This window comes from Spermophilus citellus, assembly GCF_964194105.1.
Source record: "Spermophilus citellus genome assembly, chromosome: 5".
In the NCBI taxonomy this organism is placed as follows: domain Eukaryota; kingdom Metazoa; phylum Chordata; class Mammalia; order Rodentia; family Sciuridae; genus Spermophilus; species Spermophilus citellus.
Window position 1 is genome coordinate 86,245,985 of NC_138186.1, and position 27,416 is coordinate 86,273,400.

The 27,416-nt window shown below is 32.8% G+C and overlaps 1 protein-coding gene across 6 annotated transcripts in view; it reads left to right on the forward strand.

Moving 5' to 3' along the window:
• The window catches only part of SENP6 (SUMO specific peptidase 6), a 111,865-nt gene extending 84,871 nt beyond the window's left edge, over nt 1-26,994 (forward strand). For 5 of the 6 annotated variants that reach the window (XM_081295343.1, XM_081295344.1, XM_081295345.1 and 2 more), the window contains 10 exons: nt 410-519; nt 644-760; nt 5,420-5,539; nt 6,981-7,073; nt 11,295-11,725; nt 17,235-17,338; nt 19,513-19,601; nt 20,890-20,958; nt 21,062-21,212; nt 24,109-26,994. In XM_081295343.1, the coding sequence (XP_081151469.1) occupies nt 410-519; nt 644-760; nt 5,420-5,539; nt 6,981-7,073; nt 11,295-11,725; nt 17,235-17,338; nt 19,513-19,601; nt 20,890-20,958; nt 21,062-21,212; nt 24,109-24,318 (1,494 nt within the window). In that variant the 3' untranslated portion in view covers nt 24,319-26,994. The remainder of the gene's footprint in view (nt 1-409; nt 520-643; nt 761-5,419; nt 5,540-6,980; nt 7,074-11,294; nt 11,726-17,234; nt 17,339-19,512; nt 19,602-20,889; nt 20,959-21,061; nt 21,213-24,108) is intronic. The other variant, XM_081295346.1, reaches the window with a different exon arrangement.
• Nucleotides 26,995-27,416: the final 422 nt, after the last annotated feature.

Here is a 27,416-nt window from a genome sequence, read left to right on the forward strand (position 1 = left end):
TCTGTCTAGAAGCTAAAGATAAAAGAAAGTGACCCCCTACTCTTGCCCCTTTTTTTTTTCTGTGTTGAGAATTGAATCCTGGGCCTTTGCACATGTGAGGCAAATGCTTTAGCACTGTGCTACATTCCAAGCCTTCTTTTTAAATTTTCTTGAGATGGTCTTACAGAGTTGCTCAGGCTAGCTTTGAACTTGTGGTTCTTCTGCCTCAGCCTCTCTAGTAGGTGATAGATAATACAGCGGTGTACTACCATGCCCAACCTGTTTATTGTTTTTAATACAGATTCAGACATACTATTCTAGTTTCTTATTTTTAATCATTTTTAATTAAAAACTTTCTGTGCCTTGCACTTGCTCTTATAGAAGATTTTTCCATTTGACTTTGAATTGATAATTTAATTTCTTTTACCAGGTATCATTTGAATCCAAAATACAGGTTAGAAACAAACAGGAATTCCAGTTTTTTGATGATGATGAAGAAACCGCAGAGAGCCATACCATCTTCATTGGACCTGTAGAAAAGTGAGAAATTTCTTTTACATTTGTAATGCTGTGAATTTCTCTTTCTTTTCTATTATAATTCACTTATATACATTTGTAAAGCTTTGCTTATTTGCTTGTTTTGTTTTTTTTTTTTAAATTGCAGATTGATCGTGTATCCACCACCTCCAGCTAAGGGAGGCATCTCTGTTACTAATGAGGACCTGCACTGTCTCAGTGAAGGAGAATTTTTAAATGATGTTATTATAGACTTTTATTTGAAGTAAGTTAATTTTCTACTAACCTTTTAGCAAAATTTTAATAATATTTTGTATTGTGTATTTTTATTTTCTAAAGTCAGAGATTATTTTGGTTTTAAATTTTACTTTTTGAGTAACATTTGGAAAGTTTTTGATCTGACTTTACCTGTGTTTTCACATTTTAAAAGTGAGAATGGTGTCTAAAAGGATTGTGAGAATTTGGTGAAGTAATACATGTAAAGTAATAGAAAAAATGCAAATTCCCTTCAAAGATTCGTTGGAAAGGAAAAGAATGGAACAATATTGACTCTGCAAATATTAATTTTGAACAAAGAAGACAGGAGTATCATTAAAGAAATGATGAGCAAAGAAAATTATCAGAGACATTATATGATGATAAAGGAGTGATCCACCATGAAAACATAGCAACTTTAAATGATATGTACCATACAGTAGAGCTATACATGACATGAAGCAAAATTGACAGATCTCTAAGGAGGGAACAGATGAATTATGTTCTCTGAAAGGAAAAACTGCATTAAGTTTTAAATGCCTAACCTTGTAAGACCCCCTGAAACCTAACATATATTTAAGGACAGATTTAAAGAAAGTTCTTTGTTGCTAAATCAAAAGATGATATATCAGGCTGGGTTTGTAGTTCAGTGTTAGAGCACTGAAAAAAAAAGTGGGGGGGGAGTGTTTCTTCATACAAATGGCAAACAAGGATTTGAAAAGATGCTCACTTAACTTAATCCTTAGAAAATACAAATGAAACCATAATGTGATATCACTGCAAACCCACTGGGTTGGCTACCATCCAAAAACAGCAAAAAGAAAATAACAAGGGTTGGTGAGAATATGAAGAAATTGGAACTGTTTTTCCCTCTTGGTAGTATTATAAAATGGTATAGCCACTACGTAATGGAAGACAATGTGGAAGTTCTTCAGAAATTTAAAAATAAAATTGCCACATGATCTTACAACCTGAATCCTGCATAAAAATCCAAGAGAAGTGAAAGCATGGTCTTAAAAGGATATCTGTACACTCCTGTTCACAATAGCTAAGAGGTGGAAATCATTTAATGGTCCATAGATGATAAATGGATAAGTAAAATATGACATTATACATATAATGGAATATTATTCTCAAAAAGAAGGAAATCGTAACTACAGTCTCATGGATCGAATTTCGGGGCATTGTGTGAAAAATAAGTCACAGAAAGACAAATGCTGTATGATCACACTTATGAGATATCCAAAGTAATCAAATTCATAGAAACAGTATAATTGATAGTTACCAGGTACTGGAGGAGGGAGAAAAAGAAACTGTTTATTGGATGTAGAGTTTCATTTTTGCCAAAATGGAATAATGCATACTTTAATTTGTAACCGTATTAATATACTGTACACTACTGAACTACTTAGTTAAAATAGTTAAGATGGTAAATTTTGTTTTTACTACAATTTAAGAAAATGTTATCTCAGTCCTGATTTATACTCTACTACTTGAACAAGTCAAGCTACTAAGAATAAGAAGCATGAAGTGAATGTATAGAACAACATTGCTATTGTTAAATGGAGTGTTCATGATTGTTGATTAGGTCAATTTGGTTGATAGGGCTATTAAGGTCATTTATCCCTACAGATTTTGTGCCAGGTTGTTCTGTCGTTTATGGAGAAGGGTTATTGAAATATCCCACGTTAATTATGCATTTGTCTTTCTCCTTTGAAATCTTCTATATCTGTTCTTGAAGCCTCATGTATTTTGAAGGTCTGTTGTTAGGTACATATACAGTTATTCATATCTTGTAGAGTTTACACCTTTATCATTACAAAGTATCCCTCTTTCTCCCTGATAATCTTCCTTGTTTTTAAGAGCTTTGTTCAAAATGTGAATATAGCTCTTCCAGGTTCTTTTAATTTGCATTTGCATGGTGTACACATTTTCATCCCTTTACTTTTAATCTGGGTCTTTATATTTGTTTTTTAAAACATATAGTGGAATTTAAAAAATAGTTGAACTCCTTCCTGTATTTTGTTTATGTTCTGTTTTGTCTATTTCATACAGAAATAATTACACTTTTTAAGATATAATCATTATTATATTTCAGGACTCTCCTCATATTTTAGTTAGGCTTTAAGACAGATTTCATATAGTTAAACTTAGTCTGCCTTCTCTGATACAAGCATAGTCCTAATAAAGATTAAAATTAAAAATAATTATTTTTAAATAACCTATTGATATTTCTCTCATGACATTCTTAGAAGTGAAATTAAAAGGAAGCTTTACTATTAAAATGAATAAGTCTTCCTGATGTCAGAGCTCTTCATTCTTCTCTATTTCTAGCTCTACAAATTAGAAACAAACTTTTAAACAAAGTTTGCCAACTTTTCAAGAAGCAGGAAAACATGGCATCTGGGAAATGTTAATACGATGCAGAGAAAAAGGATTATTTTAATAAAAATACTTAGAAAATCACTTTCGTGTAGTTGTAGATTAACCTTAAAATCATTTTCAAATGTTAAAATTAAATGTTATCTTGTTATTACAGATTTTGTACTTTTTGAGATAGTGTGAACTATTTGACCACAACAGTCAATATTAAAATGGCTTATGCACTGATGTGCATTAATGTACCCAAATGGAAGAAAAGGCCAAGGGTTTTTTTTTTTTCCAGTAAACTTGGATTTTGTCTTTAATTATAAACTGAAACATAAGTTCTTATTAAAATCAATAATTATAATACATGTATATTTAAAACAACCAGAACTGTATACACAATTATTTATGGGTAGTTCAGAGTTAAAACTGAAAGACAAAACTAGTTTCTTTAAAAGACAACAATTTGTTTATATATGAAGTAGTTAGTTTTCTTTTAATCACAAATAACTTTACATTTTTTTTTAGAGAGAATTTTTTAATATTTATTTTTCAGTTTTTGGCAGACACAACATCTTTATTTGTACGTGGTGCTGAGGATCGAACCCAGCACCGCATGCATGCCAGGCGAGTGCGCTACCGCTTGAGCCACATCCCCAGCCCAACTTTACATTTTAAGTTGAATTTTCTCTTTGTTTATTCAGTTCAGTTTTATAAAGTAGTCATTGTGATTTGGTCCAGCAAAAGTAAAATAGTTCCCCCTCTGTGGTTTAGCTCCTGAACTTAGAGCTAAGTTAGTACACATTGCTTTCTGAGTATATTATTGCAGAAATAATAATCAGTTTACTTTGTGTCATGAACTTATTGTTTTGTAGGGGCACACTGAGTTGCTTGAATATAAGAAATATTTTACGTTATTTCCTTTTCATTAGAACTTGAGCTTTGGAATTATAAAAGTAAAAGGTTTCAAAACTGTGCCTGCCCTCTGAGAGAACACACCTCTTAAGCATTTGGTGTTTCTGTGTAAGACTTCACAAGGCAATTAGACTATCTTCACTTGAGTAAAATGAATGTGGCCATAGCTTGATTGCATAGCTCCTATGAGAAAGTATGAAACAAATAAATTTATTATAACAATTTCCCTTTGCAACATAAAGGAGCATTTCAATTTGTTTTCATATAAAAGAGACATTGTCGATAACCTCACCACTGCCAGGATTCTTTGTGTCTTTTATTTTCATAAAAAGTAGTATATAGTTGAGTCTTTAAGATTGATTAACTAAACTGTTTAAAATGCAATGAATAGTATTAAAATAATTATTGAAGTACAGTCCACATACCCTGCAAATCACCCTTCTAAAGTCTATAGTTCAGTTATTTTTTTTATTATATTTGAAAATTATAAAACTCTCACCACAGTCAACATCTGAACATTCTCATTATCCAAAAGAGAAACCCCAGTACCTGTTAGTAGTTACTGCCTGGTTTTTTTTTCAACCTACCAAAGGCCTAAGGTAACCACCAGTCTTCTCTCTGTTAATGGATTTGCAATTCTGGAATTTTTATGTAAATGGGAGCATATAATATGTGGTTCTTAACAAGTAGTTTCTTTTACTTAGCATGCTTTTAAGGTTATTCTCTGTTGTCATGTGTATTACCACTTTGTTTCGTTTTATTGTTGAATATTATTCCATATACATTTTATTTTTCCATTCATTATTTGATAGGCAATTCTGTCATTTACTTTTTTTTTTTTTTTTTTTTTTTTTTTGTACCAGGGATTGAATTCAGGGGCACGTAACCACTGAGCCACGTTCCCCAGCCCTATTTTTTATTGTATTTAGAGACAGGGTCTCACTGGGTTGCTTAGCACCTCGCTTTTGCTGAGACTGGCGGTGAACTTATGTTCCTCCTATCTCAGCCTCCTGAGCTGCTGGGATTACAGGCGTGTGCTGACGTGTCCGGTATCATTTACAGTTTTGGACAGTTTTTGAACAGCGCTGCTGCTAATGTTCATGTATAAATTTTGCGTGGACATATGCTTTCTTTACTCTTTGATTTAAAGTGTATCCTTAATTTTAAATTATTATATCTTTCAAGTCATAATATTACTCTAAAATACTATTTTTCATTATCCAAACATAATCTGGTCATAATCATTGTCCAAAAGTTTGCCAGTAAGTTTGTTCATTTCTAAGGAATAGAGTTTAATGGTAGCTAAATAAATATTTTATTACTGCATGACTGATTAATTTTAATATGAATTAAATTATTACATCGAAATTATTTTTGCTTAAAATAGATATTTGGTGCTTGAAAAACTGAAGAAAGAAGAAGCTGACCGAATTCATATATTCAGTTCTTTTTTCTATAAACGCCTTAATCAGAGAGAGAGGAGAAATCATGAAACAACCAATCTGTCGTAAGTCAGACTGAAAATATTTTAACAGGTGTAATAAGATTCAATTTTAATTTTGTAAAAAAATCATTTAACAGTTATCAATCAGTATCCATGGGAGTTTCAGATTTCCCCTACCCCACATGCAGATACCCATATCTGGAGATGGTCAAGTATGTAAAATTGTGCAGTATTTGCATATAACCTATGGCACATCCTCTGTATACTTTAAATCATCTCTAATGATAATGTAATATGCTATTTATAGTCATTATATTCTTCAGGTGATAATGTCAAGGAAAAAAATATATATATACATGTTCAGTACGGATGCAATTTTTTCCCCAGAATATTTTCTGTCCTTGGTTGAATTCATGAATGTGGAATGGAGTGCCATAGTATTTAAAAGAAAATAGAAATCTCTGCAATTTACTTGCTTATTTTCTAAATTGTACAGCCAGGAGAGTCATCAAATAGGTTTATTTTCATTCTTTACAGATTTGTGTTTAACTGCCTTAAAATAATCCTGCACTAATTCTAGGGTACAATTTTTCTTAAATTTCTTACTGAATCCACATCACTTATTACTATTACTAGTTTGTAAGATTAATGTAATCAATAATATTCTAATATCCCCAGAATACCTAGAATTTATAAATGTTATGGGTGTAATATCAAGAATAGTGCTTTCCAAATATGACTGAATTTTAAAAATTGCTTAGATGCAGATTGCTCTGTTTTACTCTAGCTCTTCCATCTATAATATCTAAGAGAAACCTGTGAATCTGTACTTTAAATAAGTTATTTGGATGGTTCTTCATAGACAAGTTAACATCTGAGTTATTTTACTTATAATTCCTCTCCTTATAGTGATGGCATCCAGCTCTAATTCTTGACTGGTAATAGGTCAAATAGGTACACACAGGAGTTGTACATACTCACTTAACTGTTTAATGTCTTGAATTGATTGCTGCTGTGTATAATATAAATATTTCCTATTTTAACAATTCCTAATTTGCATTTTAGAGTTGTTGATAGTCATTGATTTTTGACCTGTGCTCATAATCTATCCTGCTTCATCTAATGTCAGTTGATGCTGCTTTTCCTGCTTTCTTCTCCTTAGTTACCATAAATCATGCTCTTATGCCTGCCCCTCACTGTACAGCTGCTAGTACCAGTTTTGCATAATAAAAAAAGTAGAGACAGAAGTCCAGGCAAGAGAATTATTGGAGCCCCTAGGCTATGCCAATAGGAATTAAATATCTCTTTCCTCCATATTCAATGATGGGCAGTTTCATGCCTTTATCATTTTATCTAAGATGTTCTATTTTCTTTTCCCAGCTTCTTAAACTGTCTTATACAATTTTTGAAGCTGTTATATGTGAATCTACATAATTTGTAAATCACTGCATATAAGCTAAAACATTGAGACAATTCAGAAGCTTATAGTTTATCTTTCTTACAGAATACAACAAAAACGGCATGGGAGAGTAAAAACATGGACCCGGCATGTAGATATTTTTGAGAAGGATTTTATTTTTGTACCCCTCAATGAAGCGTGAGTAAAAATTTTTTGTCAATGTGATGGTACTTTTTAAATATGTGTTTAGAATGTAAAGAATTCATCCATTTTAAAACCGCTTTTTGAAACTAGTCATAAGTATTGAATATGCCTGTTTTATAAAAATTAATGCAGTTTCCCAGGTACTGAATTTTGTTAAAAAAAAAAAAAGATAGATACCTTTCTAATATTTTTTATAGATCAATGCAGAGTAAAGTCATTCAAACAAAAACAGTGATGCTTGTGGTAGAGAAAATGTTAACACCAAAGGATGTTTAGTTACATAGATGGATTTGAATATTTTAAAACACACATTTGCTTTTAACCAAAGAGGAAGGTGGTTGGATTAATGGCATTTGATCAAATTGAAAATCATGCTATTTGAAACAGTTTTCTAAGTAAATGGAGATGCATAAGTACTTTGTATTATCATCCCTGTATATCTCCCTTGACCATAGAGGCATTGATATGTAAAATAGAATTTTAATACAAATTCAGACTTCCAAGGTGGTGGTGGTTTGGTGTGTGAATGAGTGAGTGAGTGTGTATATGTGTGTGTGTGTGTGTGTGTGTGTGTGTGTGTGTGTGTGTGTTTTACTGTGGGTTTAACCCAGAGTCTTACATACTATGTCAGTGCTCTGTCACTAAACTACATCCTCAGCCCTTTTTAAATTTTATTTTGAGATAGTCTCCCTAAGTTGCCCAGACTGGTCTTAAATATAATCCTCCTGTCTCAGATTGAGTTTTTTTGTATTTCTCTCTTGCTCTCGCTTTTGTTTTCCTATGCTTTTCAGCCAAAGACCACTGGAAATTTACCTGAAGTCAAATAACTTGGGAGAAATAAACCATCAGCAATTCTGTGGTCTCTCATTAAAAGAAAGTATAAGAGAATTTGGGCTTTGGTTGAGGGGAGAGTCTGAGGTAGTTTTCTTGGGTAATGAAGTAGCATTCACTTATTTAGTAAAAGAGGGAGATGTTTGCTATTTTGTGGATTGTACTTTAACCTAGCGTTCTCCCCTGCCTAGACAAATTATGGCCTTACTTTGTGTTATTTTTATCGTGGTTTGAGTAAACTCGACTGATATTGTTTATGTTAATAAGCCTAGCTGTGCCAGTCTATCTTCTGAATATGCTTTGTTTTCCTTTTGTTTCTTTGAAAAACAGATTTAAAATCTGTTTTAGTGATATACACCTATATTCCCATCCTCTTAAGAGACTGAGGTAGGATGATCACAAGAGTTCAGGAATTTAAGGCCTGCTTGGGCAACAGTGTGAGATCATGTCTCCAAAACATGAATATATTAATTAACTAATTAAAATAAATTGTATTTTAGGGGCTTAAGGTATACCTCAATGGTAGAGCAGTTGACTAGCATTTAAAAGGTCCTGAGTTAGATCCCTGTCACCCCCCAAAAAGAAAAATGTTTTAATTATGAGGCCTGTGTGCTCTACATTGTAGCCCAAGCAAAGACAGATAACCTAGGTCAGAACATATATATACATATATATATGTGTGTGTGTGTATATATACACACACACACATATATTTTAAGTTGTAATCTTATAACAAAATTTAAAACTAACTGAACATTAATTTCTTCATTCTCTCCAAGATAAATTTTCTTTAAATTTATTATGTAAGTAACACATGAGGTACTAGTAAGAAAGAAAGTTATTTGTGAGAAATGAATTATATATTTAAAATAGAAGTACAATTTGAGTCACATATAATTTAGGGACATAGGCATATCCCTTTTAGTCACTATATCTGTGTATGGAAACTACTGTCAGTGCTTCTAATCTTCCTGGTGAGAGAAGAATGAGTAAAGATGAAGGGCCACTAAAGGATTTCATAAGAGGAATATACCTTTTATAGATGAAAAAAAAAAAAAGCCTATAAATCACAAGGCCCCTGTTTTGTTTTTCAGAGAGTTAATGCCACTAAGTTTATAAACTGTTAAAAACTGCTATAGTTATTGTCAAGGAATAAAGATTTGATATTTGGATATAGTTCAATTTAAGATAAGTGAAATTGCCTTGTTCAGCCTCTCTCCCATTGGTAATTTAAGGTTAATGTAGCTACTATTAAAATGGCTCATAAGCTGGGTGCGGTGGTATATGCCTGTCTATAATTCCAATGACTAGGGAAGCTGAGGCAAGAGGATCACAAGATCAAGGCCAAACTTAGCAACTTAGACCCTTTCTCAGATTTTTGTAAAGGGGATGGTGGTGGCTGGGAATGTAGCTCAGGGGTATAAAATGCCCCTTGATTCAGTTACTAATAGACAAAAAGCAAAATTTTTTTAACTAAAAAATAAAATGGTTTATAAAAGCAACCTTGGTTCTTTGAGATTATAAGTGATCATCTGATTCAGCTTTCTCCTTTCAGCAAAAAAGGATTATTTTCCATAGTTTTTAGGAGAGGCAACAGAAATCAAAGCTTATCTACACTGACAAAGTTAAGAAATGTTTAAAAAAAATAAATAACAGGCTAAGATTATAGCTGTAGGTTGAACACCATGTTACACCATATTCATCAATTTTTCAAACACATTTTTCAGCCTATTAACATTCTAAAACTGAGATGTGCCCTATAGTCATCTGTGTCCTAGATTGAAATGAGAAAGTTGGTGTGTTCTTTCTACTGCCCTAGTCTTTATCTAAATCTATATTAAGAATTAATAATTAAGAACAGGAAAAAAACATTCATCCATCTGGCATTTGATTTACTGATAATGAAGCAAGTCTTTATGACCTTTCTACTGGATCCTGTCAGGTGAAGACATAGTGCTGTTTCTTAGTACTAGCTTGGGATAATCTAGCATTTTGCAGGAATGAGAATGTGGAATAACTTTTTTCCATTCAAAGTACTTATTTTTTGATTCACCAAAATTTATCAAACACCCTATCAAATGAGAGATATTGTGCTTATCTATTAAGTTCTCTAATATCTATCTATATAGACTGTTCATTATATCCCAACACATATCCCTTTCCCTACTAAATAATGTTTTTCAGAACAATTTGTTAGTTTAATGAATATGAGCCAGGAAGGTACAGTTTCTTACTTAGGTAGGATCTGTACTCTATGGGAGCTGTGATACCAGAATTCAGCAACATGCCAGCATCTACTTGATGGCTGGAATTCTTTATTAATGCTTGAAATTTTGTAACAATGACTAGAGTAGATACATTTCAATATAGCATGAAACAAAGGATTATTCATATACATATTTTCCTTCCTACTTATTAATAATAAAAACAGACAAAAAAATTTTTTAAATGGACACAATAATGTTTATTTTTTAATATTTTCATTTTTTAATTGTAGTTGGACATAATACCTTTATTTATTTATTTATTTTTATGTGGTGCTGAGGATCGAACCCAGGGCCTCGCACATGCTAGGCAAGTGCTCTCCCGCTGAGCCACAACCCCAGCCCCTTGTTTGTTTATTTTTATGTGCTACTAAGGATCGAACCCAATGCCTCACATATGAGAGGCAACCACTCTACCACTGAGCCACAACCCCAGCCTGATGAAGGGTTTTTAAAAGGAATTTTTCATTTTAAAAACAAGAAGCAGATCAGAAGATTGTTTAAAAGTGAATTCAGGGGCTGGGGCTATAGCTCAGCATTACAGCGTGTGCCTCATATATGCGAGGCACTGGGTTTGATCCTCAGCACCGCATAAAAATAAATAAAAATATTTTGTCCATGTACAACTAAAAAACAAATTAAAAAAAAAAAAACAAGTGAATTTAGAGCCAGGCACAGTGACACATACCCGTAATCCCAGCAGCTCAACCAGCCTCAGCAAATGCGAGGTGCTAAGGAACTCAGTGAGACCCTGTATCTAAATAAAATACAAAATGGGGCTGGGCATGTGGCTCAGTGGTCAAGTGCCCCTGACTTCAATCCTTGTTATCCCCCTCAAAAAAAAAAAAAAAAAAAAAAAAAATATATATATATATATATATATATATTAGGCTACATGGTTTTAATAAAAATTTGTGTTATTTTTGAATAGACATTGTATTGTTAACAGTGGTCATACATACACATGAAAACAGGTATAAATGATTTGAGAATTGAAAAAAATTAGCATTGTTACATTTGTTCACAAAAGCTTTAGAAAAAAACAATTAATTGGTATTTACTACCGAATATAATAAACGTTCCTAATAACATATTTAGTAGTTTCATTTGTTTTTTACAGCGCACACTGGTTTTTGGCTGTTGTGTGTTTCCCTGGTTTGGAAAAACCAAAGTATGAACCTAATCCTCATTACCATGAAAATGCAGTCATACAAAAAAGTTCAACTATAGAAGATAGTTGTATTTCTTCTCCTTCTGCCAGTGAAATGGACAGTTGTTCACAAAACTCTTCTGCCAAGCCTGTAATTAAGAAGATGCTAAATAAAAAACATTGCCTAGCTGTAACTGATTCAAGTGCTGGACAGGAAGAAAGTGACCCTTGTTATCGGAGAAACATATGCAGTGTGAAATGTAGTGTGAAAAAAATAAATCATACTGCAAGTGAAAATGAAGAATCCAATAAAGGAGAATCTGCATGCCAGAAAGTAGTTGATAGGACTAAAAATGAGAATGGCCTACAGAATGAATGTTTGAGTTCTGTGCATCATCCAGGTATGTATTTCTGTGTTCTGAAAGAATAAAAGAATCCAGAATAGGGCTTAAAACAATCAGATTTTTAAAAGTCCGGTTTATTGATATATATTACACTTAGAATAACATTCACTCATTGTATCAATATAGCTTGAGCTGTGTGATTGTATACTGTCATATAATCACTACCGCAACCAAAATTTAAAACCTTTTCATCACTCCAGAAAATCTCCTTGTGCTTCTTTAATAGTCATTCTCCTCCCTTTTCCTCTACAAGTGCAGTTTTGAAATTGTAGAATAGGTTACGTATCCCTAGTCTGAAATATTAAATGCTTCAAAATCTGAAACATTATACAACAAATGGAAAATTTCTATACCTGACCTTGTGATGGTTCCAGTTAAAATACAGATATATTAAATGTTGTTTAAAATTACCTTCAGGCTGTGTGTAATTCTGGTTCCAAACATTTCAGATAAGGGTTACTCAGCATGTTCAAGGTTTTTATTTTTCCACTTATGAAATTTCATAGGAGATTTACTGTATTCAAAATAAACAGTAGTTGTATAGTCCTAGATTTATAAAGCTAATAAATTCATTATTCTCAATTTACAGACCTGGTGAATTGAGTACGAGTGGCCAGAAGCAAAAATTAAAGCTTTAGCTGGGTGCATGCCTATGATCCCAGCAGTTCGGGAAGTTGTGGCAGGAGGATCATGAGTTCAAAGCCAGCCTCGGCAACTTACAGGGGCTTAATGACTCAGTGAGACCCTGTCTAATAAAATATTTAAAAAGGGTTGGGATGTGGCTCAGGGATTAAGCACCCCTGGATTCAATCCCCAGTACCAAAAAAAAAAAAAAAAAAAAAAAAAAGAATAAAGCTTTTCTCCTGTAAGCTATTGAAGCTTCATTCTTCATTCTTTACTATTTTAAATAGGAAGAGGGGCACCACTCCAACTTCTGCTTTTGTTTGTTTGTTAAAGTGCTAGGGATTAAACCTGGAAAGTTTGATCAAACATGCTAGGCAAGTGCTCTGCCACTGAGCTATACCCCCAACCCCAACTTCTACCTTTTTATTTCTCATCATCTCTAATAAATTGATTTTCTTCTCCTTGAGTAAGTTGCATATTTCCAGCTTCTCTCATAAGAATCTAAAAATTCTCTTTAAATTCTTAAATTTTGTATTAAGTCAGTTATATAATTTTCTTTCCAATGAACAAGAGTCCATTCTATATCTTAATTTAAACACTACAAAAAGTATACCTCTATCAACATATCACATGTTATCCCATAAATATGTACAAATCTTTTTTTAGTCCTGGTGAACAAACCCAAGGCCTTATGCATGTGAGGAAAATGCTTTACTTTACCATTGAGCTACAAAAATGTGTAGAATCCTAAGAATATGTACAAGTGCTATGTGTCAATTTAAAAAAGATTTGTAAGTCTGTTCCATAAAACCCATAATATGATATAGTGTGTGCCTTGCAGATTTATTAAAATGAAAATAGATTTAATATATTTTGTTTGGATGGGAAAAAATATGCGGTATAGGCCATAGAAAAAATTATGTGGATTCAGAAAGAACATATTGAAAATTATGAGTGCTGAACATACTCTTGGTACTTCTACCAGCTTGTATTATTTTGTGAGTCAGAAACTTTTGTTGAGCTCTTGTAAGAATATTTTGATTTGTTGGGCCTACTAAGCTGCATAAAGTTGATTTCAACTCTGGAGTAATTTACCTTTGAGAGAGAAAAAGCAGAAAAGGAAAATATGCAGGAAAGTTCAACAGAGGCCAAGCAGATAAATACTTTTCTAGCTCATTTTCCAGTCTTATTTCATTAGTCAGGAAATAGAATAAAAGTAGGCAAAATGCTTGCCTATTATTTTTCAATTTCAGTGGTTTAATACTTGAGGATAAAACTACTCATTTATTTGAAATCTCCAGAACAGGAAAATCTGTAGCATAGACATTGACTGCTTAGGACTTTTTTTTTTTTTTTTTTTTTTTTTGGTAGTAGTCAAGGACAGGAATGTGGCAATGGTAAATGAAAGCTATTGAGTACTGGGTTTTTTTCTTTTTGAGGTTTTAAACTTGATTGTAGGGATTGGACATGTAACTCAGGGGTAGAGTGCCTGCCTTGCATGCCTGAGGCCCTGGATTTATTCTGTAGGGATGCAGGGGTAGGGTTGGCAGCATTGATTGCAATGATACTTGTACAAATGTATGATACCAGTTATCCTCTGGTATCCATGGAGAATTGGTTACCGATCTTCTTGCTTTCCCCCAAGTACACCCAAATCTATGGAATCTCAAGTCCTTTAAATGAAGTGGCATATTTGCATATAAGTTGTGCACTTACTCCCCTATACTTTAAAGCATCTCTTAAAGTATACTTTACTACAGTAAGTATGTTGAATTACATTATGTAATACAATATAAATGTTGTGTACATAGTTGTTATACTGTATTTAGAGAATAATGACAAGGAAAAAAATCCATACATGTACAGTAAAAATATTTTTAAATATTTTTGATCTATAATTAGTTAAATCAACAGAGAACCCGTGGATACAGAGGGCTAACTATGAAAAACACTGGATTATATGCATTAAGTGATTGAAAGTTATATGAATTTTATTTCAGTACTATTAAAAAGAGAGGCCAGGGGAAATATTTTAGTGGTTAAGTACAAACCCATGGGCTTGATCCTCAGCAAGGATCCTCTTAAGAAAGGAACACAAGAGAAGGTATTCCTTTGATGAGTTAACCAAAATTACTTTAATGTGAAATGAATTAAAGAGCAATGTAGGGGCTGGGGATGTGGCTCAAGCGGTAGCGCACTCGCCTGGCATGCATGCGACCCGGGTTCGATCCTCAGCACCACATACCAACAAAGATGTTGTGTCCGCCGAGAACTAAAAAATAAATATTAAAAATTCTCTCTCTCTCTCTCTCTCTCTCTCTCTCTCTCTCTCTCTCCTCTCTCACTCTCTCTTTAAAAAAAAAAAAGAGCAATGTAAATAAAGCTCAGGGCTTTTTAATACACAAACTCCACAGATTCCTAGTGCCCTCTCCTACAAATTAAAGTTCTGCTCAAGTTGAATAGCCAGTTAAAATTTGAGTGAATAACATAAAAAATTCTAATGAGGACCAAAATTAAAGTATGTTTCATGTATTAATATCTGTTTATCCCATTCATTTTTTAATTATAGTTAGTGCATTTGTTTTGTTTTCAGTATATGTGCACCGACACCAATTATATCTTCTTGGGAGGGAAGCGGGAATGGGGGGAGAGGCAAATGATAGCTGAAGGGTAGAGAGTTTCGTCTTTTTTGTTTTTTCACTCTTGTGGTGTAGGGGATTGAATCCAAGGCCTTACATATGCTAGGTGAATGTTCTTCCACTGAGTTATATCCCCAATCAAAGGCTTATGAAACAAGTGTTTCACAGAATATTGATTTTTCATTTTTGTATTTGTGATAACACCTGTACTATTTTCTTAGTGCTTGCTTTAGTCCAGGATTGATAGTGTCCCACAGTTTGAAATAGTGCTCTAAAGTGGGTCTCTGCACACTTGGGTAATGAGGTTCTATAGTTTTAATCAGATATTTCCGATGCATCATTACCCAAAAGTACATTAAATAAGAGTGCTCTTTAGATGTGCCTTTGCCAACCACCTCAGAAAGGATGCTTAAGCAGTCTGTTCTATATACAATGATAGCATATTAAACAGGATTTAAATTGTGTATTTTAGACAGTTTTAACATAATTTTAGCTATCAAAGACATATTTACCAGTATTGACTACTAATGTCAGACAAAGTGCAGTTGTATGTAAATAGAATTATATCTAATCCCAGATATTAGGATTTTTAAGTCTGTGTGTGAAAAGCACTTGCTATTTTTTCAGTTGAGCACCATATGAAATAGTTAACTTGCTAGGGTACATGAAATGTGTTTAAACTTGAGACTCGAAATCATCTTCAGATGGTCTCACTATGAGAAACTCTCAGGAACTTACATTTATTGATAGAAAGATTGATTGAGCCCAGCATGGTGGCACATGCCTGTAATCCCAGGAGCTAGGGAGGCTCAGGCAGATTTCTGAGTTCAAATTCAGCCTCAGCAACTCAGTGAGATCCTGAACAACTTGGCAAAACCCTGTCCAAAAAGTAAAAAATATGGGAACAAAAAAGGGTTGGGGATGTGTCTCAATGGTTAAGTGCTGCTGGGTTCAATCCCTGGTACCAAAAAAAGAAAAACTGATTGAATTACTACCATTTATTTATTCCAGGTCATTTGTTTATTGACAGTAATAAAGGAGGGAATTAAATGAATTATTTAATTTATTTTGTTTTTGAAATGCACATACAATTTAATTGGTGTAAGGTAAATATTCATATGACTGTAGATAAGAATGACTTGCTGCTAATAACCTGATTGTGATTTACTGATTCTTAATTGCCAGAGGGTTTGGGCAAATTTTGGGCAAATATTATTCAAATAAAGGTGTTTTAACTTTAAACAAACATAAAAATGCAGTTTTGAAAAAGATAAGATGAGGAGATTATGGTTTGTATAACAAAATGGTTTACCATTATGTTTGAATAGTTATTTTAATAATAACTGATCATAATATTTTAGGTATGTGTACATTTAATAATATTTAGACTTTTGTGTCTTTTCAGGAGTACATTTCATTTTGCTTCCTTCCCAACATTTTTATATTAATATTTTGACCTCTTATACTAAAACTAAACTTATACTAAAATAAACTTTATCTAAAATACCCAGAAGTCATGCTTTCTAAATTTTGTAAATGCTGTGCTCTGAATTAAACAATATTGATATATTTGGTATTAAAATCCCTGACTTGGGCTTAATTGCTTTCATCTACATCTTATATTTCTTTGAAATGTTTTATGTAAATAATTTTTTTTTTTCAGTCAGCAAAAGAGTTGATTTAATGATTTAGTTTCTTGAAAAACACCCATTAAAGTAGTCATTGTAGTTTTTCTCTATGTGGTGCTTTATTTTAATCAATTTTTTTACATTTATTGTATAATTTTTTATATTTTCACAGTTTTAATTTTAAAATTATACATTATTTTATGTTCTAAAGTTTGCTGGTTTTGTTATTTAGCATTTATATTATTTTCAGATTGTTGTAACTTCTATTATGAGTTTAAAATATCTGGACTACCTAGTACAACAATGTTTATCTACATATATTCATTCATTATGTATTTTAAGTATGTGTACGTTTAATCATAACTGATACCTAGTTTTTAAATTTTAATGAGTTTCAGGGTCTAAGTAGTAGAAACAATTTGGTAATTGATATGTCAGTTAAAATAACTTGCTTTTTATTTGTGAGATTACATGATAAAATGGATTTTATATCCTTAACTATTATATCATTGAACTACTATATCATTGATTAACTATGAGCATTAATTTTAGCATTATATCTTATGAGTTATAGGCATGATGATCTTTTTTAATATATGTTTCTTGTTGATACAGATGGCTTAAGCAAAATCAGACTAAGCTATGGTGATGAATCAGCTGAAGGTAATAAAATGCTTGAGGATGAACTAATTGACTTCTCAGAAGATCAAGATAATCAGGTAAAACTGAAAGCCTGGAAAAATATTCTGTTTTATCTAAAGTTTTTCTTTAGGATCATGTAAGCAGGTCCTTCAACCAGTAAAAACTCATCATGGCTTCTGAAATTTGGGTCATACCTCCAAACACAAATTTAGGTTTCAAGTCAAAGGTTCCCAGGATAAATGTATTAGTACTGCTGTTGTCTTGCCACTCTGATCTGGGCTGACCCTAACATTACCTCTGAAAGTTTTAATATAAAATTAATTCTCATCTGGGCATGGTGGCATACACCAGTAATCCCAGCAACTCTGGGGGACAAGGCAGGAGGATCACAGCTGAAAACCAGCCTTAGTAACTTAATGAGACCTTGTCTCTATATAAATTAATATAGAGAGTAATAAGTTGGGGATATGGTTCAGTGGTAGAGTGCCATTGGATTTAAGCAATCCCAGTGCCACCAAAAAAAATGTTTTATTTCTCTTACCAAAACCCAGCTAACACCTTCTATCCTACTTCCTCTTTCAAAGGATTATTGGGTCATACTTTGTAGAAACTTGACATTCAACAGGAAAATGTTTAAATTTTCAATGATGTAGTATATGAGCATAGAAATATTATCTCTCTGAAGTGTCTCCAGTGATTTTTTTCTTTTAATTTAATGTATATGTATCTTGACAAGAGCAGAACATAAGTGAATTCTAATATCCAATATGAATATTAAGAAGTGTATGGGGTTTTTTTGTTGTTTATAGTTTCAATTAAATAGAACCTTATATTAAAAAATCATAAGCACCCTACAGCCAATTATTATTTATTTTTTTGACCTTTCTTTAGTTGTTAGGACAAACTTTGTTTACATAAAAGTAAAGGTTGCTTCATACTGTACTATTTTTTTCTTTTTGCTTAATCTACTACTAGCAAACCAAGAAAGCACTTTTTTTGCACTTTTTAAAATTATTTTTTTAACTTATTTGTTCTAATCAGTTATACATGACAGCAGAATGCTCTTTGATTCATTGTACACAAATGGAGCACAATTTTTGACTTCTCTGATTGTACCAAAAGTAGGGTCACATCATTCATGCAGTTATACGTGTACCTAGGGTAATGATGTCCGTCTCATTCCACCATCTTTCCTACTCCCATGCCCCTCCTGCTCTCACCTTTGCCCCATCCAAAATTCTTCCACTCATCCCATGCCTGCTCTCCGACCCCCATTATGGATTAACATCTCCTTAACAGAAAAAACATTTGGCCTTTGGTTTTTGGGGATTGGCTTACTTCACTTAGCATGATATTCTCCAACTCCATTCATTTACCTGCAAATGCCATAATTTTATATTCTCTTTTATTGCTGAGTAATATTCCATTATGTATAAATATCATAGTTGCTTTATTCATTCATCTATGGAAGGGCATCTAGGTTGGTTCCCCAATTTAGCTATTGTGAATTGTGCTGCTATGAACATTGATGTAGCTTCGTCACTGTAGTATGCTGTTTTTAAGTCCTTTGGGTGTAGAGCAAGGGGTGGGATAGCTGGGTCAAATGGTGATTCCATTCCAAGTTTTCTAAGGAATCTCCATACTGCTTTTCTAGCTGCACCAGTTTGCAGTCCCACCAGCAATATATGAGTGTGCCTTTCCCCCCACATCCTCACCAACACTTATTGTTGTTTTTATTCTTGATAATGGCCATTCCTGACCAGAGTGAGATGAAATCTTAGAGTACTCCTAAAGTCCAAGAAATGAAATCATAAATCAATAAATGGGATGGATTCAAACTAAAAACGTTCCTTCTCAACAAAAGAAACTATCAGTGAGGTGAATTGAGAGCCTACATTTTGGGATCAAATTTTTGCCACATGCACATCAGATAGAGCACTAATTTCCAGAATATATAAAGGAACTCAAAAAACTTAATACCCCAAAATCAAACAACCCAATCAATAAATGGGCTAAGGAGCTGAACATACATGTCTCAGAAGAAGATATACAGTCAACAAATATATGAAAAAATGTTCAACATCTCTAGTAATTAGAGAAATACAAATCAAGAAAACACATTTTTTTTTTTTGTGATGTCCCTTGGTTAACAACGAATGACTGTAGATGTTTTTTTCCCAATATATACAGGTTGAGCATCCCTAATTTGAAATCCATATTTTAAGTACTAATAGTGTGCTGTCTCTTATAGGATGATAGCAGCGATGATGGATTCCTTGCTGATGACAATTGCAATTCAGAAATAGGACAGTGGCATTTAAAGCCTACTATCTGTAAACAGTAAGCAATAACTATGTCTTGTACACTATATGATGTTATTTAAATAGTTTTTGCTTAAGCAAATATTTAAGTATAATTCACAAATGCTGTCAGGATCATTGAGGAAAAGTGGGGTGTGCCACCAGGGATAAAGGAAGGGAGAATGAGTAATTATTTCAGTCCCCCATTTGCCCATTTTTCTAAACTCTTCATCTATGGATATACATATATGTCTCAATAGTTAACCATTATTCTTTTTAGTATACTGTGTTTTGGAGTAGAAAACACATGTCAAAACAGTTAACACAGGTTTGGAGTTTACACTGGTTCCGTAACTCCTACATCAGGGCCATGGAGTGAGTCACATCAGCACTAAGGGATAAATTTCATATAGGAACCCCAAATGAGAGTAAATCACTGTTAGTTTTCAGAAGTACATGTGTGTTTTGAAGTCTCTCCAGAGATCCCAAATTTAATTATTTCTAGACTTAATCTCCTTTGACTTTGTCTATAGGAGACTTTGAAAAGCAAACTTAATTTACAAAAGTAAACACAGATAGATACCTCAGGACAAGGGGATGTAGCTCAAGAGTAGAGCATGTGGTTTAGTATGCTTGAGGCCGTGGGTTAAAACCTTAGCACACACAGCAAGAAAGTCTACTCCAGATCCCCCCAAAAAAAAGTTTAACTAAGAGTGGTCTAGATCTTATTATTTCAGGACATTTGGCACTACATGTACTTATTTGGGTTTACAACATAGTTGTATAGAATTGAAGTTCTTTGAAAATTGGATTTGAATTAAGTGTTCTGTGGTAGAATCTTAAAACATATACACACACACACACACACACACACACCCTAAACCGTTGCTTTTATGTGATAGTTATCTGTCTTAATATTTGTAATAGGCCTTATTTTTTTTTAATGGGGTTATTTTCCTTCTACTTTCACATGGCCCCACTGGGTTTTTTTTTTTTGTTTTTTTTACGTGGAGTGAATGTTCAAATTTTCATACTTTTGTTTTTCTGCTAAATTTTTAAAGTGTTATTAGGAATCAACTATGGAAATTTAGTGTAACATATTTATAACCAAGGGTTACATTAATATTTTACAACTCAATGTTTACTATAACCATCAATACCTAATTACTAGGCTGCTTGTATCTCTAAAGTTTATTTTTCTTCTGGTATTTACTGAGGTAAACAAGTAAATTCTGAAGTTTTAAAATTTTATGTTAATATGCTATTAGTCTTTTTATGCTTTTGTAACATTGTGAAATATTCAATTTTTGGTCATTTGTACTCTGCAGACCTTGTATCCTACTTATGGATTCACTCAGAGGCCCTTCTCGGTCAAATGTTGTCAAAATTCTAAGAGAGTAAGTTCAAAATTGCACCTCACACTTTGTTTTGTATTCTGTTAGAGATGAGGCAGTTTGTATATTTATATGTGTATAATTTATTGCATATGCATTATTGCAGGTATTTAGAAGTGGAATGGGAAGTTAAAAAGGGAAGCAAAAGAAGTTTTTCTAAAGATGTTATGAAAGGCTCTAATCCAAAAGTACCACAGCAAAACAACTTTAGTGATTGTGGTGTATATGTATTACAGTATGTAGAGAGTTTTTTCGAGGTGAGTTTTAGTTTTTTGGATCTGACATAATTGATAATGAAATGTGTATTTGACTTTATTTTTTGTATAATGAACAACTATTTTGTATAGTGAGCAACTATTTTAGAGTTTGAAAACTGTGGTTTCAAAAATTATTCCAGGGAGGAAAAACTTAACAATTAGAGAATTTTTTAAAAAATTCTTTGCAATACAGAGAATCAAAGCTAGAGGCTCTCTACCACTGAGCTATATCCCCAGCCCTATTTAAATTTTGAGACTGGCTCTCCTTCAGTGGCTCAGGCTGGCCTCAAACTTGGAATCCCCTTCCTTCTGTTTCTGGAATTTTAGGAATGTTCCACCATGCCCAGTACTAATTGGAACACTTTTAAAAGACCTACAGGTCACCAAATCCAGTGCTGATCAACCTGTCCTGTCCACTGGTTCTTTCCACCTTAACTAATCTCTCCTGTAGTTCCTACTGTCTCATTTCTCCCCTTCACAGATTTTGTTTTTTTTTTTTGTACCAGGGATTGAACCAACCACCGAGCCACATCCACAGCCCTTTTTATTTTTTATTTAGATACGTGGTCTCACTAATTTGCTAAAGCTGGCTTTGAACTTGCAATCCTCCTGTCTCAGCTTCCTAAGCTGATAGGATTACAGGAATGCACCACCACACCAGGACACAGATGTATTTCTTGAAAAATAATTGTATTTACTGCCTCCATTTCATACTTGCTCCTCAAATCTCTGATATCTGGCATTATCCTTACCCTTATGTTAAAATTGTTCTTTACTTCCCATAACCATTTAACATTGTTGACCATTAATTTTTCACTCTCTTCCTTTAACTTCAGAGTAATAGTACCATACATTTCTCCCTTAGATATTCCTTAGTTATCTTGACTCCTTAGTTCTTCACCCACTGTCCAGTGGATGAGTCACAAAATACTGTCTCTTAGATATCAATGCATACATTACCTTGTCCCTGCTGTTTCTTTCCAAGTCCAGTGTGCTAGCACCACTCTTGAAGGCTTCTGTATTGATTCCCATTCTTCTGTTTCATATTCCCATTCTTTCTGCCTTCTCTTTTTCATAATTGTTTTCAAAAACCCAAATCTAATCATGTTACTTTTTTTAGTAGCCACCATGATGATTATATTGTTATTATTACTAATATCTTCCCTTCACTGCCTGTACTTCTATTTTATAATGACAAGTGCTCTAAATTCACTAGAAGGGTTCATACAACCATTGTAAAGCAGCCATTCTAAAGAGTTTTCTCCCTCAGGAACTATCATCTAGAGAAGGGTCACAGAAGCCTCCCAGCTTCCAGGGTCTACCACATCTCCCGGGTAGAGTGAATACCTAGTGTCCCCATACCCCTTCAGCATGATCCATTCTCCTATGCTTGAGAGGCATAAGTCAGTTATAAGATTCCCTCTAACCCTGAGACTCTGGTGTTGTTCGTTACAGTGGTTGCTTGACTCCTCTATACCTCTGAGACAGCACCAACTCAACCTTATCCAACCACAGCTTTATTGCATTCAAGAGTGTGCCCTAAAATTGCCATGAAAAAAAAAAGCCAGATACATGCTAGTGTTTCTTTATAAAAGCAAAAATGTTCACTGTTCATTCCAAGTAAATTGTTTCGTAATCCAATGGCTTCATCCAGGCTTCCAAAAAGAGCTGAAATGCTCAGGATACAGCTAAGCATAGCACTCAGAGAAGGTGCAGATTTGTAAGGTTGTTGGAGCTTCACTCAGCCTCCATGGTTCTTTCACAAATGAGTATTTTCCTTCTCTCCAGTCCTGCCTTAAATATTTCAGTGGCTTCTTGTTGCTTTTGAGTTAAAGACCAACAAGTTTCAAATGACCTGTATGATCCAGTACCTATCTAAGCTTTAGCCTCATTTTCTGAGCATTGTCATTCTAGCATTCTATATATCAGCCAGCAGAAAGTTACTCAGTTTTTCATTTTGTATCTTGTCCTTTCTTTTCTCTAAGCTGTAATACACATTTCTTATTGTAATACTCTTCACTATTGCTTCTGTCTTTTCTTGACTGGCTAATGTTTACTTGTTCTTTAGGTTTACTCTCCTAGAATAGTATTAGCCCTTAGATATTTATTCTCATAGTGTTCTATACTTATGTCGTAATACTTGTTGTATTCATCATTGAATTATCTTTCTGTCTGGCCTGGGGCTGACAAACCTTTTTATAAAGGACAAGAAAGTTAAGTATTTTTTTTTTAGGCTATATAGCCATACGATCTCTTGTTGCCACTCTGCTATTCTAAGTTCTACACCCATACACCATATATGAATGAGATTATGTGTTTGTATTCTAATAAAACATGGGCTAGGGATGTCACTCAATGGTAGAGCACTTGCCTGTCATGCATGAGGGGGAGGCCCTGTGCTTGGTATCCAGCATTGCCAAAAAGAAAAGAAAAAAAAAACTTTATTAAAATAATGGACATGCAGAATTTGGCTTAGTGGTTGTAGTTTGCCAGCCTTTAATCAAGACTATAAGATCTATATACACAGAAATTATCTTACATTTCTGGTACCCAGCATATTGCCTGGCATATGATAGGTAATGAATAAATATATATTGATACTTTCCTTTTTTAAAATTATTTTTATTTGTACTAGATACAAATTTATGATGTACATAATTTCTTAATATATGTATATGAATCTGAATATGCCTATATTAAGAATGAATTCTTTTTTTTTTTAAGATCTTTATGGTTGGTCATACATAGTAGTTGGGTCCATCTGGATAAACTTAGACATGCATGGAAATTGACTTCAATTGATATTTTCATTTTTAACTTTGGACTGTTTTTGTAATTGAAGCTAAAATGTTATTGATTATAATTTTCTAATAGACACTTAATCTTTCATTTTCAGAATCCCATACTAAATTTTGAGCTACCTATGAATTTATCAAACTGGTTTCCTCCCCCAAGAATGAGAACAAAAAGAGAAGAAATTCGAAATATAATTCTGAAGCTGCAAGAAGATCAGAGTAAAGAGAAGAAACAGCCTAAGGACAGTTCCTCAACAGAAGCATCTTTAGGTGAAAGAACAGAACAGTATGTCAACAGTGTCTCAGATTGACCAGAAGACAATTGTTGCTTGTGGCTTTCAGAAATGAAATGACTTTCAATTTTGGGGACAGACAGTAAAGAACTGAAGTACTCACTACTCAGAGTGATTTGGAGATGTTAATGCTTGTATAAATATCATATAATTAATTTCCAAAGGAGTATGTATTAAGTAAAAGTCTGTAAATATGTTAATGAAGCCAATTTTTCCAGCATTTATAATTATTTTTTTCACTTGTTAGGAAGCTTTTGTTATGTATTTTCTGTTAATAGTACTTAAAACTGCAACTTCTAAACACAAAATAAATAAAAAAATATTTATAGGAGGAAATGATTAATCTGATACATTCTTTAGTGATCTTGTATAGTTCCTTCAGTGGGTTTGATTTATTTTATGGGAATAGTTAAGTATCTATGATAATCTTTTTACCTTTTATATTTGTTCTAAAATAACTCAAAATGTGAAAATAATATTAAATCTAAGGCACTTTCAATTAAGAAAACATCTTTATATACTTGTACAACAAGAAAAAAGTATCAGCTTTTCAATTCATACACTCTCATGTGTTATGAAAAACCAAAAGTGTAGTAAATATTTATATGTAATTTTCACATACTTAGGAATAAACAGCATTGAGTAACTTAAAGAAAACTACCCTTGAATTATACTACCAAAAAATAACTAGCATACATTATTATCAAATGGATTTTTGAAGACATCAAAGACTCAGGATGAAACTATTTGATAAGTGCAGCTTGAATTTCAAATATCCCATGTTACCTTTCTATATTATATCTTCAAATATGCTGCAATCTGTGTGATGTAGTTAATTGATAAACATTTTTAATCTGCATAAACAGGAATTTAAATAGGAATTGCTATTTTTTGTAACAACTTTTGCTATTTTTATTGCTCATTTTGATCTTATTTTGATAAAGTATCAGACTTTTGCTTGAGTTTTTCAGTGCAAATTATTTTTACATGTAAAAGTACTGTCTTTAATCACATAATGCAGCAAAAATCTCCCTTTGAAATGCTAAAATATGGGTCTAGGAATATAGCTCAGTGGTAGAGTGCATACTTAGCTCATGTGAGGGCACTGAGTTGAATCCCCAGCACCAAAAAAATAAAAATACTAAAATGTGAAGATTCTGATGATACATTTGCAACTCATATAGAGAGCTTGCATATATTTGTAGAAACTTCATTATTTTTCAAATGAAATCATATACATTCTTTCCAGATGAGACTTGAAATATATATTTTAAGTCATTTTTTGTTAAATGAGGAATGAATTTTTAAATGCAAGTATAACAAAAATAATAGTTTTTAAAAGGCCATTTCTATTGTCAGTAATTATTTTATTTTTAACTTCCTGGCTCTGGTATGGTGATAAACAATTTAGAGGGTTTTTAGTAATAACTTAGTTCTAATGGTTAGATAATTAATTCAGTTATGAAAAGCAAGAGTTGTACAGCAAAATGCTTTTGGATCTCTAGCGAAGCGAAGACAAAAAAAGCGGAACATCTTTTTAAAAACTAATACCTAAGTTTTTTCAATGAACTGTATTTTGCTAGAATTTGATGGTACTGAAAAAAACTATCCCAGGGGCTGGATGTGGTGGCACATGCCTATAATTGCATCTGTTCTGAAGGCTAGAAATGAAGATCACTTGAGCCTGAGAGATCAAGATCAACCTGGGCAACATAGATTCTATCTCAAAAGAGAGAGAGAGAGAAAAGCTATTCTAAAATGTTTTTTTTTTTCTTTTAATTTCAAGTGGTTACATTTTACAGATAATTTTTGATAAACTAAAATTATAACTTGTCCCTTGGGCCAACTCTTATCAGTATTTTAATTTTAATATGAAAAATATAGATTGATGTATGTCAACTATCTAGAGGTAAGAGTACTCAGATATTTGGTATTTGTCCCACCCTGTGTGAAATTTTATTTTTGAAAGTAATGCATTATATATTGCATATATATTGAAATCTTTGGAGGCTGTCAGGTTGCACTTAATAATTATGTACTCTGGTACCTTCTATATGTAGTTTAGAGTGGATATCAGCCTTTTAAAATGTGATTAATAAGTATTTAGAAATTGTGAAACAACTTTAAGGTCTAGAGGTTTGCTACTAGACACTGAAACTGCATGACGAGTATCTGGTGTCTTAACTAATTAGATAGATCTGTTGTATTGGTTTTCTTGTGGGATAGAATAACAGTTAATCATTTTTAGAGGAGTTTTAGATTACTTGCCATAAAATTTGTATGTATCTTAGCTCTTGATAGTTTAGGAGCGAAAGTGATGTTTAACTAGTCCCTTCCCTTTAATGTTGCTGTACCTACTTCAGACAGTTGAAAACTTAATCATTATTTCAAGTTCATTTAAGCCTAGAATAGTTAGCTTTTGTTTGCACAGTAACCTGTACTCAAATTCTTAATTAAATGTAGGAGGTTTTACTTTAAAACACAAAATGGTTACATAAATTACATCTTGTTTTAAGTCACCAAAATAAATTCAGTATTTAAAAAAAAAAAACAAACCATTCATGATCTCTGAAGACTATAAGATGTAATGTAAAAAGAATAACAATTTTAATTTCCTAAAAATTAAAAATGTACTTGAAAGTCTCAGATAATTCACTGGAAATAATAAAGAATATATTTTAATATGTAATATGATCAAGAGTTGGTATAGTGAAGTTATGGGAATGTTACAGTGGAAGAGAATAACTTGGTCAGAAAAAACAGTAGCTTACAGAGATGAGGCTGTGTGGTGCTCTATGTCTAGAACAGACACAGGTATCAAAGCTGCTCTACAGATTATTCTAGAGACAAATGGAAATTGAGATTATTGTGAGGGCATATCCAGCCTGTCAAGCAGATATCAATGTTTTACCAATATGACAACCAAATGTACAAAGAAAACCAGATTGCACTGGGAAGTGTTATCTGTTTTAAAAGGGGAAAAAAGTGCTGAAATACTCCAAAAGGAGTTTCAGGTGTATTTGTAATTTTCTTACTCTCAGGAAGAAGAAAAGGGGTCATGAACACTGCTATTCCAAAACTTAAATTTTCCAATATGGGAAGAATCAGTTGACCAC